The 20377-nt window shown below is 35.0% G+C and overlaps 2 protein-coding genes across 2 annotated transcripts in view; one reads left to right on the top strand and one right to left on the bottom strand.

Annotated features, from left to right (window-relative positions):
- The window catches only part of LOC114339971 (uncharacterized), a 1137809-nt gene that overhangs the window by 922369 nt on the left and 195063 nt on the right, over positions 1–20377 (bottom strand). The window lies entirely within an intron of this gene.
- LOC114331849 (uncharacterized) overlaps positions 2808–20377 on the top strand; it is a 42464-nt gene continuing 24894 nt past the window's right edge. Inside the window, exons 1-2 of the mRNA XM_028281527.2 lie at positions 2808–2978; positions 14194–14457. Of these exons, the coding sequence (XP_028137328.2) occupies positions 2898–2978; positions 14194–14457 (345 nt within the window). The 5' untranslated portion in view covers positions 2808–2897. The remainder of the gene's footprint in view (positions 2979–14193; positions 14458–20377) is intronic.

Genomic DNA, 20377 nt, shown 5'->3' with positions numbered 1-20377 from the left:
ATTCGCGACATCGCTTCGGCGAAATAAATTTTCTACGTATATATTATTTTATATATATGTTACAGTTCAAGTTGATTATCCAGTTGGAGTTGACTCCAACTAGTTGGAGTCACCTCTAACGGCTGGTTTCAGTAAAAGTTGATTATAAATATAAAATGAAGATTTATATTCAACATTTACTAGTAAAAGTAGACTCCAACTAGGAAAAGTATACTCTTCCCAATGCCATTTAGTAAAAGTTGATTCTGATTCACACAAACAGCCGATTCTAGAAATTAAATGTTACTGAATATTTTCAAATTAGTCTAGACTGTATCGTCGCCCCCGTTAGGTAAATTACTCCGATTCGAATTTTTTGCACAAACTTACTCAAAAAGAGGTCTTATAAGAAATCTACTGGGTGCCAGGCAGTACCTTGATCGATAAATTGTTTAAACATTTTTTTTAGACAAATTCACAAAAATAATTTTTTCACTTCGAACAATTTTTTTTAGATCATTTGGGTTATTCTGAGCAAAAATAGTTATTTTCCTAACAAGTGCAGAAAGTCATACTTTTCCGCACGCGACTGCAGTTTGCCGAACGACGCGGAGCGGGAGTTCGGCAAGCAGTCGAGTGCGGAAAAGAGACTTTCTGCAAGCGTTAGGAACAATATTTTTTCTACGAGTCTTTAAAAAATTAACACGCGTGCGGAAAAGTAAAACGCGTGCGGAAAAGTAACACGCTTACGGAAAAGTAAAACTTTCTAAACTAAAACGCGTTAGCGAAAGTAGACATTTTTGCACGCTCGTAGAAAAAAGGTATTTTGTGATTTTTCTCTAAAATTGATTGTTGTCGAGTTATACGCGATTTAAAATTTGAAAAATGCGAAAATAGCCATTTTCAAAGCTTAATAACTCGGTTAAAATCCATTATTATGAAAGTCGGAAAGTGACCAAATCAAATTTTATAGCCCCCTCTACAAGATCCAGCAGAAATTTTTGTCACTATTTTATTACTAAGCTTTATCTTTAATTATTAACAATGAGCGCTAAGTGCGTATTAGGCGGCCGTCAATGGTGGGTGCTAAAGAGGCACCATTCCAGCCGTCCAATGGTGAATCTCACTCGCACTCACATTGACGGCCGCCTCAATACACGGTTAGCGCTCATTTTTGATAATTAAAAATAATATCTTATTAATGAAATAATGACAAAAATTTCTTCAGGATCTTATAGAGGTAGCTTTAATCTTTGATTTTTTTTAGTTTCTGACTTTCATAATATATAATATCGTATGGCATTTTTGCCTTTCGGGCAGTTCCGGCGCCAATTACATCTTTAACCCTGTTTCAAGTAACTAGTGTCGATGTAACTCGACTTAACGTGCTCTCCGAGGCACGGTGAGACGGCTCGTGTCATTATTGGAAATGAAAATGGTTTGTCTTTAGCAGGGCTCGAACCCACGTGCACTGGCGTATAAGGCCAGCGATTATGCCGTTACTCCACGGCCGCTCGCTCGACTTTCACAATAATTATCTTTAACCGAGTTATTAAACCTTGAAAATGCGTTTTTCAAATTTTAAGACGCTAATAACTCGACAACAGTCAATTTTAGAGAAAAAAAAAGGCCCAAAGGATCCAAAAAAAAATTGTACGAAGTGAAAAAATTTATTTTTGCGAATTTGTTTAAAATCACTTTTTATCGCCAAACGTCACTAAAATCATTCATTATTGTACTCATTTGCCCTCATTTTCGGCAGTATTGTACTCATTTGCCCTCACTTTGTTGTATTGAAAGAAGAATGTTACTTTACCTGCCGCGATAATTAATCAAATTAACCGAGATTGAATGTAAGTGGTCAATGGCAACAATCGATTATTTATTACAGTGAAATTAAAATTTATTTACTTTAATTATTAAAAATATTGTACAAAATTTATCTTATTATTAATAAAATTTATGTCAAATAGTAAAATTCTGTAGTGTTTCGCAATTATATTCATACAAAATAAATCAAAACTTTACAGATTTAGTAATTAGGTAGCTTTACATATTGATAACTATCGATTAAACATCAAAACCGGCCATCATGCAAAAGTCATCTGTCATTACTGTCATTCGAATTTTTTATTTCGTCTAAAATTTAAAAAAATTCCTCAAAGTTGTAAGTAAGTGTTTATGGTTTTTATGATTGACGATACAATTTTGTACGCACCACCTCAATACTCTTTATCGAACGCGTCTGTTCCTCTGCTCGTAATATCAGACTCGTTCGATAAAGAGTCACTTTACTGACTGACTTTACTGAAATTGGTTAAACAATTTTTCGACCGCGGTACCGCGTGACACCCTATGTATTTGTTATAAGAATTGTTATACGGATGTATTTCTTTGAGTAAGTTTGTGCAAAAAATCGAATCAGAATAATTTACCTAACGGGGGCGACGTTACAGACTATACTAATAAGTAGTTGAAACGGTCAAAACAAAGAAACGAACACTCATCAAAAATGCACTTGAGATTCTCGTATAATCAACATTTACTGAATCGATCCAGGAAGAGTCAACTCCAACTAGTAAAAGTTGATTTAAATTTTTAAAATCAACTTTTACTGATCGTTTCAGTTGGAGTCGACTCCAACTAGTTGGAGTCAACTCTAACTGAGGATCAACTTTAACTGTAACATATATAAATAACATAGCAAACTAATAGCATCTAATTTTGGATTGGGGAAAATAATAATATCTTTAATTTTAAAAGCGAATATGTTCTATATTTTGATGTCGTACGTCATCATACATCATATTTATATAATTGACAGATCTCTTTGTCATAATAATCTCAAGTACGACAATAAACTTTTCATATATCTACTAATTTTTAAACGTTTAAGTTTTATAAAATAATTACTACGAATGTTAAAATCAGTAAATATCACATACCCAAACAGAAGACAAACTGCTAAAGATGTAAAAGTTATAGGTTTACAAGAACCGGTAAGAAATTTTGGTATATTATTCTAGTCTCATTATTAGTCCTGCTGTTGTCTACATCAGTCTATGGGTGCATCGTACTTGTCTAGAAATATTTATAAATAGGAAATTTTATTGTTATTCATTTCAACGCTAAAATTAAAAGACTGCATGAGTTTTTGGTTCTTATATGTTGTTTATTTAATACAACAATCTAGTCAAAAACCAATCAGTAACTATTTTATATAAAATATCCTAACTTACTAGCTAATTTAATCTAAGAATCACCCATAGTATCATACAATTGATCCAAAAGATGGCATAACCCAGACATCCAAAGTGAGAGTTATCCTTCAACACCAAATTGTTCTATATGGTCCACATAATGTTCAGAAAAAACTCACAACATTTTGGGCGTTGTTTGTGAGGGGGAGAGGGGGAATAAATCGGTAAATTCGTAGTTTTTTAGGTTTTTCGTCAATATTTCTAAAGCTATGCGGTTTAGCATGAACAACCTTGTATACAAAAATGTTTTACATTAAATTTGAAATAAAAAAGGCTCCATGCATAATCCTTCTAAAATGAACGGTTCCAAAGCTACGGAGGTAGTATAATATAATTGGTCCAAAAAATGGCCTAACCCAGACATCCAAAGTAAAGTTTTCCTTTAACACCAAATTGTTCTATATGGTCCACATATTGTTCAGTAAAAAGTTACACCATTTTGAGCGTCCGGTTTGGGGGCTAGATGGGGAAGAATTCGGTAAATTAGTAGTTTTTTACGTTTTTCGTCAATATTTCTAAAACTATGCTTTAGCGTAAATAATGTTCCTTACAAAAATGTTCTACATAAAATTTAAAACAAAAAAGTTCTTATACATAATTGTTATAAAATCAACGGTTCCAGAGTAACGGAGGGTGAAAACTGGAGGTTTTCGATACTTTTTATATTTTTTGGTCAATTGATGATGATTTTGGGTGGTGAGGTTGACGTTTGACGTTCAACTAACATAATACCGTCGACCACTGAAATAGCAAATTTTATTTACAAAACACAATCCTGTTAAAAAAAATTCTTTCATCAGCAATAATATTATAAATTGCCCAAAAAATATAAAAATTATCGAAAACCTCCACTTTTCACCCTCCGTAACTCTGGAACCGTTGATTTTATAACAATTATGTTTTAGACCTTTTTTGTTTTAAATTTTATGTAGAACATTTTTGTATAGAACACTGTTTGCGCTAAAGCATAGTTTTAGAAATATTGACGAAAAACCTAAAAAAAACTACTAATTTACCAACTTCTCCCCCATCTCCCCCCAAACCGGACGCTCCAAATAGTGTAACTTTTTCTGAACAATATTTTGACCATATAGAACAATTTGGTGTTGAAGGAAAACTTTTACTTTGGATGTTTGGGTTAGGCCTTTTTTGGACCAATTATACTATACTACCTCCGTAACTTTGGAACCGTTCATTTTAGAAGGATTATGGATGGGCCTTTTTTATTTGAAATTTAATGTAGAACATTTTTGTGTGGAAGGTTGATCATGCTAAACCGCATAGTTTTATAAATATTGACAAAAAACTTAAAAAACTACGAATTTGCGGATTTCTCCACCCTCTCCCCCCTCAAACTCGAAGCTCAAAATAATGTGACTTTTTTCCGAAGATTATGTGGACCATATAGAACAATTTGGTGTTGGAGGATAACTTTCACTTTGGCTGTTTGGGTTTGGGTCTAGTTATACCATACTACCAGTGGTACATTCGTAGCTTGTTCTAATTTTTAAAGCACTTTTTTTATTGTGCTCCAATCACAATACCTATTTCACTTTCCTTGCCCTATGCATTATACTACCTCACATGGCTGTATCCTCTTCTTCATTATTTTTTGGCTGGATTTATCCTGAAGCTGAGTGGCCTCGATGTTTGGGTGCTTTGAAGTCTTTTCTTCATGCCTGCAGGTGATTTTTTGTATTTCTTTATACATGCGCCACCCCTAGGTGTCTGTGGATATCTTGGTTGCGGATGTACCAAGGATTGTTAACGATGTACCTGAATACTTTATTTTGGAAAGTCTAAATTATTTTAATATTTGTTTTTTGGTACAATGCCACAGTTTGCTGCAGTACGTCTCCTTAGGTTTTATAATCTGCTTGTTGAATAAAAGCTTGTAATTAATTGACAAGGCTAAGTGTCTTTCCAGTTCAGCTTTGCACGTAAAGTTAGACTTAGGTATCGGCCTGTATTGGCATACAGAATTTCATGTCCATTTATATTTACAGGTTCGTATTCTTCACGTTTGTTAGTGCATTCTATACGAAGGTATTTATCTTCATTTTGGAAGATTTTCCACTTCCCGGTGCAGTTACGGATTTAATTTACTACGCTTTGTAGACTAATAGTTGAGTCTATATTACCTTTACCAACTGCCAGAATGGCAGTGTCATCAACGAAAGTGGCTATAGTATTGTCATATACCTCTTGTATGTCACTTGTGAATAGTAAATAAAGAAGCGGCCTCAGTACCCTACCCTGCGAAACTCCCGTTTTAATTTGATCGAAGACGAGTTTGATTGGCATGGGCGGCATTTGGCAAACTAAGCTACATCCTTAAAAATAAAAGATATCTACATCTTAAGTCCAAGGTATACAAGCAATGAGTACTCCCTGTTCTCATAGGCCTGGATCCCGCGTACCAAAGAAAGTTTATTAATAGCTAGCTGAAAATTTGCTGTGTATAGACGGATAAACTTTGATATACGGGAATACTGGAACCGAGAAAATTTTAATTGTGGAACAAGTTACAGGTTTGGAACGTCAGACTACGAAAAGCTCCCATGTATTTTTCGGACAGAACTTCCAATTGATTTGTTACCCTTTCATTAAACTCTCATGCAACAATCAGACTGTTATTTACCACCAATATAAGTCCTCTCATTTGACATGTTCTACCTGTCGGACGTGTCTGCCCAACATATTTATCGGACACCCATTTTTTCATAATATTATATAAAGTTTGCTATTGAATAAACTTAAAACAACCTGCTAGTTTTCACAATCATCAATTTGTCAGGATGCTAGGTTCAACAACTAAAATCACGTTCTACAATTAAAACTTCCCCTGTACCAGTTTACCTATACATCAAAGTTTGCCCGACTAGACACCATTAAGCTATTAACAAATTTTCAGCTTGCTATTAATCAACTTTTTTTGATACGCGGGATCGTATCACTTATGGTTCCCAAACGTGGACGTTTGCAAAAGAAAACATGTACAAAATCATAAAACCGCAAAGACCAATGGAAGACAAATGTTGCACATAAGAATAATGGATAAAAAGAGAAACGAGTGGATAAGAGAGAAGACCAAAGCTAGGGATGTTAGAGAAGAGGATGCAAAATTAAAACGGAGATTTGCCGGAGATTTTCCGGACTGCATAAATGATCAACGTTAACTTCACAAATGTTTCTTTGAGCTGATTTCATGTTATCCCAGTTATCAAGTCAAATGCAGAAGCTTTTTTGTATTTAAATGATGTGCTTCCTTCAAGACTTCTTTTGGAGTTACTAAAGTGTTCTTCTCATTAGCTGCCCAAGAGCAGACTTGTTTCTTCGAAGCAAGTACCATCCGCTTTCTTGAATGGAGAGACTCGCGTGATTGGTCTTTTTAACCTCTTTGCTACTTTCCATAAAGAGGAATCTGTAAGTGCTATCATCAGTTAGCTCACTGAGAGAGGAATTTATAGTTTCATCTTTGAATCACTTTATTTCGCTTCTAAGCTGTTGTGTGACTGTGTGAGATTATTCAAATTTGTCTTGTCATGAGAGGATCTACTTTGAAATGAATTTCCTCTGGACTTTCTTTTTCCTTTGACTAATTTTCTGTGTAGATAAAAGTAAATAACAGTTTTTGGTTTTTAGTGTTCTTATTGTTAATTTTCTTATTTTTTATATTAATAAATGGTTCCATTGATCGAATACTTATCTAATGTGGTTTATTTATTAATTCTAATTAATTCTTGCGTTGCGCTAATTCTCAAGCACTCCGCTAATGTTACAGAAAAATATCTACACGAATATCGCTACTTCTTTTTTTAATGTGTCTATCCGTGGCGAATTTTGGCGATCATCACGGCAATCTTTATTTTATCTGCAGCAACGCGGAAAAGCTGAAGAGAAGTTGTGTTGAACCAGGTTGTGAGATTCCCTAACCAGGATGTTCTTCTTGTTCCTGGACCTCGTTTTCCAAATATCGCTACGCTACGAGAGAATGAAATACAATAGTTCACTAGAAAATTACAACCAAAGAAAGCTTTTGCATTAAATCTTTTTATTCATTAATTTATTTATTTATTAAATAATTTATTCACTAAACATTAATGCAGAATGTTTGAAAAGAATTTCGCCATACATACTCGAGCCATTGGTTCATATTATCAATACATGTATAGAAAAAGGAATATGGCCTAAAGCCTTCAAAACAACAGTAGTCATACCAATATACAAAAATGAAGATAAAACTCTTGCTGCAAACTATCGACCTATATTTCTTATTCCGCATATTCCTAAAATATTTGAATTATTATTGAAAAATAGGCTTATAGCATATATCAAAAAATATAATTTAATTTCCCCTCACCAATTTGGTTTTAAGCAAAATACTTCCACCCAAGATGCCATTTTGAATTTAACATCCAAAGCATATGAAGCACTTAACAAAAATAAAAGTTTGCTTATGCGTATTTCTTGATTTGGCCAAAGCTTTTGACACTGTTAGTCACAATAACCTCTTACAAACCTTAGAGAAAATTGGTATAAGAGACAACTGTTTACAATTATTTAGAAATTACCTCTTTGAGAGACAAGAGGTAGTAAGGGTCTCCGAAGTAATAAGCGGACAAAGAGGTATAACATATGGAGTGCCACAGGGAACAATATTAGGTCCTGTTCTGTTTAATCTATATATAAATGGATTATTTTCATTACAGAGTACAGGGCATATAATTGGGTTTGCTGATAATACTGCTATTATTTATGATGCTGACAATTGGTATGAATTAAAAACAAAAGCAGAATATGATCTACAACTAATCAAAGAATGGTTTGACTACAAAATACTAACAATCAATTTTAAGAAAACTGTTTATCTACCAATATTTAACTCTAACTTGACTACTGATCTTTTCAAACCCCTTCAAATATTACATAATACACAAAATTTTTATATTAAACCCGTAACAAATGTTAAATATCTAGGAGTTTTTATAGATACACATCTAAAATGGGACTTTCACATTAAATCTATCATTAAAAAGCTGCAGTTTATCCTCTATAAGTTTAAACATATTAAAAACACATACCTAATATATACCTTCGCACACTATATTACGGACTAGTAGAAAGTCATCTCCGTTATGGTATACTGGCTTGGGGAAGCGCCCTGAAAACACACATTCTCCCACTGGAAATCATACAAACAAGATTTCTGAAAATTATTATGTCTAAACCATACACCTACTCTACAGATAGATTATATAAGGATAGTAATATATTTGACTTGAAACAATTATACTTTCTTTGTGTGTCTTTAAAATATCACACCATAAAAACAGACAACAATTTACCATCACATGAGCATGATACAAGCGGCAAACACCTCTATATGATTCCGAAAATGACAAAGTCCTTCTGTCAAAGAAGTTTTCTATTTCTAGCCCCAAAAATATATAATCATATCCCCAGTGATATCAAAAATAAGAAGAATGTTCCTCTATTTAAAAAGAAATGAAAATCATTTCTGATGGAACAAACAAGAAATTTTTGTGACATCATTATAGTAGCTTAAATTTACATACATTAAAAAACAAAAAAAATAAATGAAACTCTAGAGTCACTACCAATTTTTATACCTATATTTCAAATTTTATATTGTTTTAAACTGATTTATTTTGCTTATTATTTTTATCATATTTAATAAAACATGCGTATATACACCATTCTTCAAAAATATTACTAACTAATTGAGACATACATAATTGTTTTAAAAAAAATTAATTATTCGTGCTTTATTGTTAAACTAAGTATTTATTTTATTGTTTTCATTATATTATGTATTCTACGTATCATATTTACTAAAACATAACTGTGTATTTACAAAAAAACGTACCTATCTATTTATTGTATTATATTATATTGTATTATGTTGCTATTTATGTTATTTATGTTATTTACGTTAGTATGTTATTATTTATTATTTTATATCCTATTTACCGAAACAGGTGTATCCACACCTCTCGGAGACCTTCGGGATTTATTCACTTTATATGTAAATATCTAAAATGATTGTACCTATTATTGTTGAATAAATTATTATTATTCCAGATTTAGCCATACGGCTCACACTCCCTCTGAGGGGAAAATTGGCTCATCCCAGATACCTACGGTATCAAAAGGATTGAGCTCTGGTGGGACTCTTTCCGTGTTATCGAGCCCTAGGTGACTTGGAATGCAGGTGTATCTCCCAAAAATGTTCTTACACTTCTGGCCGTCGCAAGTAGTACAGCTTTCTGCATGGTCTTATAAATATGTTCATTGAGACCCAGCTTTTTTATGCTTTCGAGGAGGGTCTTCGGAATGACTTATTATTATTATCCAGATTTAGCCATACGGCTCACACTCCCTCTAAGGGGACAATTGACTCATCCCAGATACCTACGGTATCAAAAGGATTGAGCTCTGGTGGGACTCTTTCCGTGTTATCGAGCCCTAGGTGACTTGGTATGCTGGAGTATCTCCCAGAAATTTTCGTACACATCTGGCCGTCGCGAGTAGTACAGCTTTCTGCATGGTCTTATAAAGGTGTTCATTTAGACCCAGCTTTTTTATGTTTTCGAGGAGGTTCTTCGGAATGACTCCAGTAGTAGACATAATAATAGGTATCGTCTGGGTACTTTGCATTCTCCATTGTCTTCTTATTTGAATTTCCAGATCTCTGTACTTGGCGATCTTTTCAGTAAATTTACTGCGTAGATTATTGTTGTTAGGTATCGCCACATCAATCAGTGTTGTTTGTCTTTTTAATTTATTAACTAGTACGAGATCTGGTCTATTATGTGCCACTGTTTGGTCTGTGAGCACAGTACGGTCCCAGTATAGCTTGTAGTTGCCATCCTCAAGCATACTCTCAGGGACGTATTGATAATATGGGAGATGGTCCGTTTGGAGAAGTCCCAGCTTGATAGCTATCTCTTGATGAAGGATTTTTCCCACTGCGTCATGCCGTTCCTTGTATTCAGTTGCAGCAAATGCCTGGCAGCCCCCTGTAAGATGTTGGATGGTTTCTTGGGTTCGGCATCCATATCGGCATTTGTCGTTCTGGATCTGAGGGTCTTTGACGATATGTTTCAGGTAATTTTTAGTTGGTATAACCTGATCCTGAATGGCTAGTAATGAACCTTCTGTTTCAGGGAACATCTTTCCCGATGTCAACCAATAGTTCGACGCTGTATTGTCGACATAGTCTTGGCTGACCTCATTGGGATGTCGCCCGTGCAGAGGTTTGCCCATCCAGGTGCGCAGTTTTTCGTCCTTAGTAAGGTGGTTTATGCGCATTTCTGGTTCCCTCAGTTTGATCGGTGTTGTGTCATCTACTGCGCAAATAGCGCGGTGTAGAGTAGATGTCTCAGCCTGCATCTGAAAATAAGTTCTTAAATTAGCAATCTGTTTATCTAATTGCTCACCTATATCCATAAGTCCTCTTCCTCCTAAATACCGGGGTAATATCGTTCGTTCTACTGCACTTTTAGGGTGGTGTTTTTGTGCCTTTGTGAGGTGTGTTCGTACTTTTCGCTGAAGATTTTCTATATCCGTTTTTGTCCACTTAACAATACCAAATGAATAGCTAAGCGCGGAACAAGCGTAGGTGTTTAGTGCCTTAAACAAATTATTACTGTTAAGCTGTGAACGAAGCAGCTGTTTTACCCTTCGTATAAACTCAGTAGTTATCTCAGTTTTCATTTGCTTATGGTCAATTTTCCGCGCCTGCTTTACCCCAAGATATTTGTACATATCATTTTCGCCCATGGCCTCGATGTTCTGACCATTTTGCATATCGAATCCACCGGGCTGTACCTTTCCTCTGACTATATTCAAAACACGGCACTTGTCTAGTCCGAAGTGCATACTAATATCATTAGAGAATGTTTCTACAGTTTTTAGCATCTGTTCTAGGTGTTCTCGAGTGGAAGCCATTAATTTTAAATCATCCATATACAACAGATGATTGAGCTTCGCTACCACAGTATTATTGTTTCTAATGCTAAAACCTGAGTCAGTGGAGTTTAATAGCTGGGAAAGAGGGTTCAAAGCTAAGCAGAACCACAATGGACTCAACGAGTCTCCTTGAAACAGGCCCCGGTTGATTGCGATATTTTCGGTTTCGATATTGTTTTCACCAGGTATTTGGAGGTGAATTTTAGTCTTCCATTCTCTCATTATATGACTTAAAAAGGTCACTATGTTATCATCGACTTTGTATATTTTCAATATATCTATAAGCCATTCATGCGGTACTGAATCAAAGGCCTTTTTATAGTCAATAAAGGCAGTAAAAAGGTTCCTTTTTTTAGTGAATGCCTGGTTAGAAATGACTGAGTCGATGATAAGTTGTTCTTTGCAACCCATGGAACCCTTAGCGCATCCTTTCTGTTGAGGCTCTATGATATTGTTTAGAGCACAGTGTTGGTAGATACGCCGGGTTACACAGGATGTTACCAGTTTATACAAAGTTGGAAGACAAGTAATTGGGCGGTACTTGGATGGATCTTGGGTGTTATTTTGATTCTTTGGTATTAAATAAGTAGTTCCCTGAGTTAGAAATGATGGTATTTCCTGCGGATTAGAAATAACATGATTAATTAATGTTGATAAACAATCATGAATACACCAAAACTTTTTAAGCCAGAAGTTCTGAGCTCCGTCTGGTCCAGGGGATTTCCAGTTATGAAGCTCTTTGATGACATTTGAGACCTCTTCAGTCGTGAATGGTTCGTAGTTAGCAGTAACGTAGTGGTGACAGTTGTGCGTCGTATCTTCTATCCATCCAGCATTGTTGTTAAAAGCAGCTGGTGTGGAAAGTTGATTTCCCCAAAACTCATGAATTTCTTCTTGGCTTGGGTAAGACTTGTCGGCACTTTCTACCGTGGAATTGAGTTTTCGGTAGAACGCCTTCTCGGAATTTTCAAAAAGTGCATTGTCACTTTTTCGGTTGTTACTAACTTTGTACCTCCTTAGTCGTCCTGAATAGACGGAGAGTTTTTGCTTTAATGTATCCAGACACTGTTGGGCTGTGTTATTGTCTGGATCGTATCTCGAGTGTCTTGCAGTGTTCCGCATTATTTCTTCAGCTCTCCTAACGACTTTTCTACTTGGTATTCCTCGTAAATATTCTGTGACTTGGCCAATATCCCTACGCAGTAATTCAATCTTCCCTTGCAGTCTTTTTTCCCAGGGTGCAATTCTGTTACCAGTTCTTCCGTTATTAGTATCCCGCCGTGTTCTGATCTTAATGCCCATGACATTAGCAATTGCTGTTGCTGCACAGTAGATGAGCATATGCAAATATTCTAATGTGTAATGAGCTTCTACGACGTAATTGGGTAGGACTTCAGTGTTCACAATTTGTAACAGCGCACCTAGTTTCTTACAAGAGTTAATTCTTGGTAGCGGTGGTCTGCTAAGTGGGTTTGTTCCATTAAACTCTTGTACGGCGCGAGCCATTTCGTTTACTAGGCTATCACGTAACTCGTTGTTTTCCTGCGGTGTATTATCAGGTTGAGTTGTTTCTGGTATGGGAAGCTCAGGAATCTGCTCATCAGGGATTTCATTAGGGACTTGATCTAAAATTAGCCCTTGATTGTTAATCTCCCGTTCGACTTCGCTTTTGATGGTATCGCGTCTAGTCTCTGGGATAAGATTATTTCTGATGATTACCCGGTATTGATCTGATACTCGTTGCTCCGATACTTGAATATCTGGGTACTCTCTGCAAAATTCTGCATACAGTTGTTGTCGGTAGCCGATCGTTTCTTGACCGAGGTTTGTCACCTTGTAGTAGAAGCGCAAAATGTTTTCATTAATGGACGCTGTCCATTTCATGCGCTGCCTCGGTCGTCCCGCTTGAGTGAGCGCCGGCTGATGTTCCAGCGCAGCACCTTCAGCGAGTGGAGCTCTTGCTGTTGTTTGGCTCGCTTGTGGTTGTTGTTCTTGTTGTTGGGCTGTAGCTGTTTGTGTGACAGGGGCCCGCCTCCTCAACACCCTGCCACCGACGTACCGCATGCTGTCACGTCCAGCGCCGGCTCCAGACGTGCCCTGGCGATCCCCAGGCAGCGATCCTAAACATAAACCATAATTCTCCATATCAATGGGTGTGCATTTTATACCTACTGCCAGGTGTCAGTTTTTGTTCCACGGCAAGTATCCCTGCTACTCTCTGGGTACTGGCGCTACGAATACCCAGAAAGTATCCCCCATTCGCAGGGGGCCGCGCCTGATAGAATAACTGACAAAAAACTCCCACAGGGTTATTATTATTATTATTATTATCCAGACTTAGCCATACGGCTCACACTCCCTCTAAGGGGAAAATTGACTCATCCCAGATACCTACGGTATCAAAAGGATTGAGCTCTGGTGGGACTCTTTCCGTGTTATCGAGCCCTAGGTGACTTGGTATGCAGGTGTATCTCCCAAAAATTTTCGTACACATCTGGCCGTTGCGAGTAGTACAGCTTTCTGCATGGTCTTGTAAAGATGTTCATTTAGACCCAGCCTTTTTATGCTTTCGAGGAGGTTCTTCGGAATGACTCCAGTAGTAGATATAACAATAGGTATCGTCTGGGTACTTTGCATTCTCCATTGCCTTCGTATTTGAATTTCTAGATCTCTGTACTTGGCGATCTTTTCAGTGAATTTACTACGTAGATTATTGTTGTTAGGTATCGCCACATCAATTAGTGTTGTTTGTCTTGTTAATTTATTAACTAGTACGAGATCTGGTCTATTATGTGCCACTGTTTGATCTGTGAGCACAGTGCGGTCCCAGTATAGCTTGTAGTTGCCATCCTCAAGCATACTCTCAGGGACGTATTGATAATACGGGAGATGGTCCGTTTGGAGAAGTTATTATTATTATTATTATTATTATTATTATTCAGAATTAAATTTGTTGTAGGTAAGAAGAACCATGTACGATATAGTAAAAGATAACTTCAAGACTATTCAAAGAACTGATTTCTTAATGCGTATTGTATACATCGGAGAGCATACTTTTCCAATAGCAGATAACACGCTGAATGATTTTTTCCTAGAAACCGTTACAATGGCCAATGATAATTATCAGTGCAGCGAAAAGATTACAGGCCTGTTCGTACGATATGCTAAACATTTTATTCATCTTTTAGAAGGGGACGAGATTGCTATTCACCTGCATTTAAAGGTAAGTTTTTGCCATTTCTAGCAGAATCTTCTTCTTCTTCATGTGCCTCCTTTAACGACATTGGCGATCATCATGGCCTGTTTAACTCTGTCTGCACTTGCTGTACACTTGCTTTGTGGACTACAAAAAGCATTTGATACACCGAAAATGATGAATGTTCTAAAAAATGCCCAAATGGATAATAAAGACCGGCGCGAATACAAAATTTATACTAGAACCAATCAGCCACAGTAAGAACAAATCTTGGAGATAAACCAACTAGTCTAGGCGCCAAATAGAGGTCACCGTGTCCTTTTCAATTCTGATGGACAAACTCAACGGTTTCTTATGGATTTTTCGGCTGCTGATTACGAATTTCGAGGGTGGATTTCGATGCGAGTGGTCAAAAAATTGTTATAAACAATTTAATTGTTTATAAATTGTTTATAAGGCTCTGGCTCATAGACATAAAGAGATAAAAAACATGTTTTCAAATAAAATTTGTTCCTTAATAAAAATCGAAGAAAAAATCGTTTACTAAACTTAAATCCAACAATTAGAACTCAAGATATTGTAAAATTAGTGTACAATGCAAATTGCAAATTGCAAAATCAGTATTTTTCGAAGCTTTATCGATCGTAACTCGGCTTCTACGCATGCAACTGAGCCTTAAAAGGTCTTATTTTAAAGCTTAATTAATAGGTTTCCAACAAAGTTTGCTAAATTACTTTATCTTGATTTGTTTTAAAGTTATACCCGTTTGAATTTATAATTTTCTTAAAAAAAATGTACATTAATTTGTTTATAGGGGTTTCAAGCAAATTTAAGCCATAAACATTTATACTTTAATTAACAATAATGATAGAAGAACTTAAAAGGAACAAATTGAGCTTACGAAAATGTTCGTAAGTTTATTTTTGGCCAAGATATCGATATTTAAATGGCGCGCTATGAGGCGCAAGATCGGCTCACCGCGTAAAAGTTCACGCGCTAAGTTCTCGATGCAAATTATAATTTCTATGTTTACATACGTGATCTTCATTTTTTATTTTTGAAGATTCTGATAAAATTTTATCATATAATTCTTATAATTAAATCATCATACTGTACCTCGTATCACCTTTCATTATATTTACTTTGTCTTCTATTTTTTGTAATAAATGAGAAAAAAAAACATTAAAAACTAATATTTCAGAAGTATGTATAACTAAAAAGTAAGTTAATATTATTTATTAATACTATTTTTACAAACATATTTTTTCATGCATCTGCATAGAGATATACAGGGAATCTCAGCTTTTTTACATCTGCATAAGTTCTTAGAGAAATTTTTACAGTTACATGGTGGTACTAAGTCTGTTCTTGTATGCAGTAAAACTAAAACTTTTTGCGGCTTCAGAGTCTAATTATCTATATGATATCCATATAAAGTGGATACAGTTCTTTTGCAGCATCATCAAGGCCCGTAAATTGTGTGTATGCCGCCACATCATAAATGCTCGTTTTATATGCAATGATGATGCTGCAAAAGAACTCGATCCATTTTTATACGTATATCACATATTGGTTCATTTGCTTGCGTAGAAGCCGAGTTGCGATCGATAAAGCGTCGAAGAATACTTACTTGACTATGAGCCGATCTTGCGCCTCATAGCGCGCCATTAAAATATCGGTACCTTGACTAAAAATAAACTTACGAAGATTTTCGTAAGCTCAAATTGTTCCTTTTCAGTTCTTCTATCATTACTGTTAATTAAAGTATAAATGTTTATAGCTCAAATTTGCTTGAAACCCTCATAAACAAATTAATGTACAATTTTTTTTTAGAAAATTATAATTTTAAACGGATATAACTTTAAAACAAATAAAGATAAAGTAATTTCACAAAATTTGTTTAAAAGCCTATTAATTAAGCTTTAAAACGAGACCTTCTAATGTTCATTTGTATGCACAGAAGCCGAGGTACAATCGATAAAGCTTCAAAAAATACTTATTTTGCAATTTGCAATTTGCATTGTGCACTAATTTTACAATATCTTAAGTTATAATTGTTAGATTTAAGTTTAGTAAACGTTTTTTTCTTTGTTTTTTGTTAAGGAACAATTTTTTATTGGAAACTGTTTTTTTTATCTCTTTTAGTTTATGAGCCAGAGCCTTATAAACCATTCATAAACAATTAAATTGTTTATAACAATTTTTTGACCACTCGGATCGGAATCCACCCTCGAAATTCGTAATCAGCAGCCAAAAATCCATAAGAAACCGTTGTGTTTATCCATCAGAATTGAAAAGGACACGGTGACCCCTCTGGCGCCTAGACTAAACGGAAGCGATCCAGATTCTACGAGGCGTTAGAAAAGGATGTAATCTTTCACCTATGTTATTTAACCTGTATTCAGAGAAAATATTTAGTGAAGCCTTGGAAAATTGTGAACATGGAATACTCCTAAATGAAGAACGCCTAAACAACATCCGCTATGCAGACGACACCGTTATTTTTGCAGACAGTTTGAACAGTTTACAGCAACTAATAAACTAAGTAAATGAAGTAAGTGAAAGAGTTGGAATACAAGTAAATATATCAAAAATTAAATTTATGATCATCAGCCAAAATAAAATTAGAGACGCCCAAATGCTTATCAAGAATACACCAGTGGACCGAGTAAAACAGTATACCTAACTTTGGAATAATAGTAAATGAACAATAGGATCACTCACAAGAAACAAAATGTAGAATAGAGAAAGCTAGGAGTGCATTCAATAACATGGGCGAACTCTTTAAAAGCCACAATCTTATTCTGGAGATAAAAGTAAGGTTCCTATGATGTTATATCTTCTCAATATTATACGGAGTTGAATCCTGGACCCTCACTGAAGCGATGGAGAGAAAACTTGAAGCCTTCAAGATGTGATTATACACTCGAATCCTAAGGATATCATGGAAGGACAAGATAACAATGAGACCGTATTGCAAAAAATGGGGAAAGAAAGAGGGGTGATGTATACCATTAAAAGGAGAAAGTTAGAATATCTCGGACACGTAATGAAAACCGGTACTAATTACAGATTACTGAAGGTAATCCTTCAAGTCAAAGTATTCGGAAAGAGAGGAATTGGGAGAAGAAGAATATCATGCTTAAAGAACTTGAGGAAATGGTTCTCCACAACTAATCTATTTAAAGCATCATAGCCCAGTCGGGATAGCACTTGATCTTGCATTACGAGCAGCCCCAAATTTTATTTTTCTAATCTTTAGAAGGAGACAGTAGTAGTATAAATTTAAGATCTAGACTGAATTTGACCGTTGCGTTAGCCGCCATCTTGATTTTAAACGAGAACCGTTTTTGCTCAATATCTCTGCCATTTTTAACTTTTTGACAAAAAATATAGAGACTGAAATTGTTGAAAACGCAATTTTCTATAATTTTGTTTATTATATTTTTTGCCCGGTCCATATTTTCCGAGTTATAGGGAAAAAATAGTGACAGTTAGAGCATAATTATTGATTTATTGAATTATCTCGTTTATTATTAGTTTTACAACAAATTTAGTCGATACAAAAATAAAGACAATTAAATTTTGTACAGTTTTGATTTCTATCATTTTTTTGATAAAATCAATATTTAAGGTAGTACGTATGCGATAAAGCGCGAGCGTAAGACCCGATTGATTTTATAGCAATAGTTTTTGTTCAATATCTCCGCCATTTTCAACTTTTCGACAAAAAATGTAAGGAATGAAATTGTTGCAATTACGATTTACTACAATTTTTCGAGAGAACCAGTGGCCGCTCTAAGAGGGGGGGATGGGAAAATTCCTCCCAGCAGTGCCCAAATTAAAAAAAAAATTTAAATATTATGTTAGCCTACATGAAACTTAATTATCGACAGAAAAATTCAACCAATAAAACACGCTAGTTAATAAAATTAAATGAACTTAATGCATATCAGTTATTATTTATGTCTTTTATGTACTTAGATTGGTTGGTGATTCATTGGAAGTTTCAAAAATCGTATAAAATATAATTCTCTTTATTTTTGTTTACGTACAATTATGTCGTAAAGTTAATAATAAATGAGACAATTCAATAATTATGCTTCCCCTCCGCTTCCACTATTTCCCCCCTTAACTCGGAGAATATTGATCGCATAAAAATTGTGGAAAATAAATTGTAGGAAATTGCCTTTTTTGTAGGAAAATGCAACCGCGGAATTCAGTCGAGATTTTAAATTTACACTACTATTGATCTCCCCTAAAGCATATAATTATGAAATTTGGGGCAGCTCGGAAACAAGATTCAATTCAGTAATTAAGCTCCCCTCACCACTTTTTATTATTTTCCCACTTAACTCGGAAAATATCAACCGCATGAAAAAAATTGTTAAAAAGAAATTGTAGGAAATCATATTTGGAACAATTTTAGTTGAACATGGCGTAGATATTGAACAAAAACAATTGTTACAAAATCAATCAGGTCTTACGCTCGCGCCATTATCGCATACGTACTACCTTAACTATTAACTTTAGCAAAAAAATGAAAGAGATTAAAATTTTGTAGAATTTAATTCTCTCTATTTTTGTGTAAAAACATTTTTGTTCTAAAACTAACAATAAACGAGATAATTCAATAATTATGCTCTAACTGTCACTACTTTCCGCCATAGTTCGGAAAATATCGACTGCACGAAAAAATTATAACAATAGAAATGATAGAAAATCACATTTTCAAAAATTTTGGTTGTTATACTTTTTGTCAAAAAGTTGAAAATGGCGGAGATATTGATCAAAAACAGTTCTCGTTTAGAATCAATATGGCGGCTAACGCAAAGGCGAGATTTTAAATTTTCACTACTATTGACCCCCCCCCCTAAAGATTAGAAAAATAAAATTTGGGGCAGCTCCTAATGCAAGGTTAGGCCTGTAATTCGTCTAACGCGACTGGACTATCAGTTAATAAAGTAATTACAGCCAGAATGATCGTCAATATTCGAAACGAATAGGTACCAAAAGAAAAAGAAGCAGCGGTTCTGAAGAATGATATTGTTGTTTTCCACTCTACTGCTTTAAATTTTTAAACCAGGACAACGACGTAGATTCTTTCGTCTTCAATATTGTCCTTACTGACAATAATTTTTTTTTATTTTTATTTTTGTATTCAGAGCCACTCCATACATCTCGCAGTATTGAGTAGTGCGATCAACCATAATTTACAGCCCTTCTCTGCTGTGCGCAAGGACAGCATAGACAGACGAGCCCTTCTCGTCTGCATATCTGAGATTATTCACTAATGTTCCGTTAATTGATACGTCTTCATTGATATCTTCTAGTGCCTTTTAAACATTTTTTCTCGGCACACATTAAAAACTATCTTCACATCCTTATAGTACTTCTCTTCTTATTGCAATCTCTTTAGATTTTTGTTGGTCTACTCGAATTATGGTTTTCTAATATCCGGTATAAATCTATAGTAATTCTTACATCCTGATCAACAATTTCTGTGTTCTGTAATATGTTTGCAAGACTTTTGTGTTGTATTTTGTCGAAGGCTTTCTTAAAGTCAACCAGACATATGAATACGTCACAGTTGACATTTCAACGCCGTTCTATGATTGATTGTATAGTAAATAATGAGTTTCTAGTGCTAAAGCCTTTTCTAAATCCCACTTGGTTTACTGTTATGCTATCGTCTAGTTTTTTTGTAGACACGTTCATGGATCACTCAAAAGAATACAGTAGAACCTCGATAAGTCGGATTAATCGGGACCACAGCCGATCCGGGTTATCGAAAATCCAAGTTAGACGGAGAATATGGTTAAAATTAATCAAACACGGTATATTTACACTTACAGATAAACTCCATTAAAATTGTAAAAACATGAAATACATATTCACAGTATTACATCTAAATTACGTAGAGTTGTATTATACAGTATTGCTTATT

The sequence above is a fragment of the Diabrotica virgifera genome, chromosome 5 (genome assembly GCF_917563875.1).
Source record: "Diabrotica virgifera virgifera chromosome 5, PGI_DIABVI_V3a".
Classification (NCBI taxonomy): domain Eukaryota; kingdom Metazoa; phylum Arthropoda; class Insecta; order Coleoptera; family Chrysomelidae; genus Diabrotica; species Diabrotica virgifera.
The sequence above is the reverse complement of the archived record's forward strand: the minus strand, read 5'-3'. Positions and strand labels throughout refer to the sequence as shown.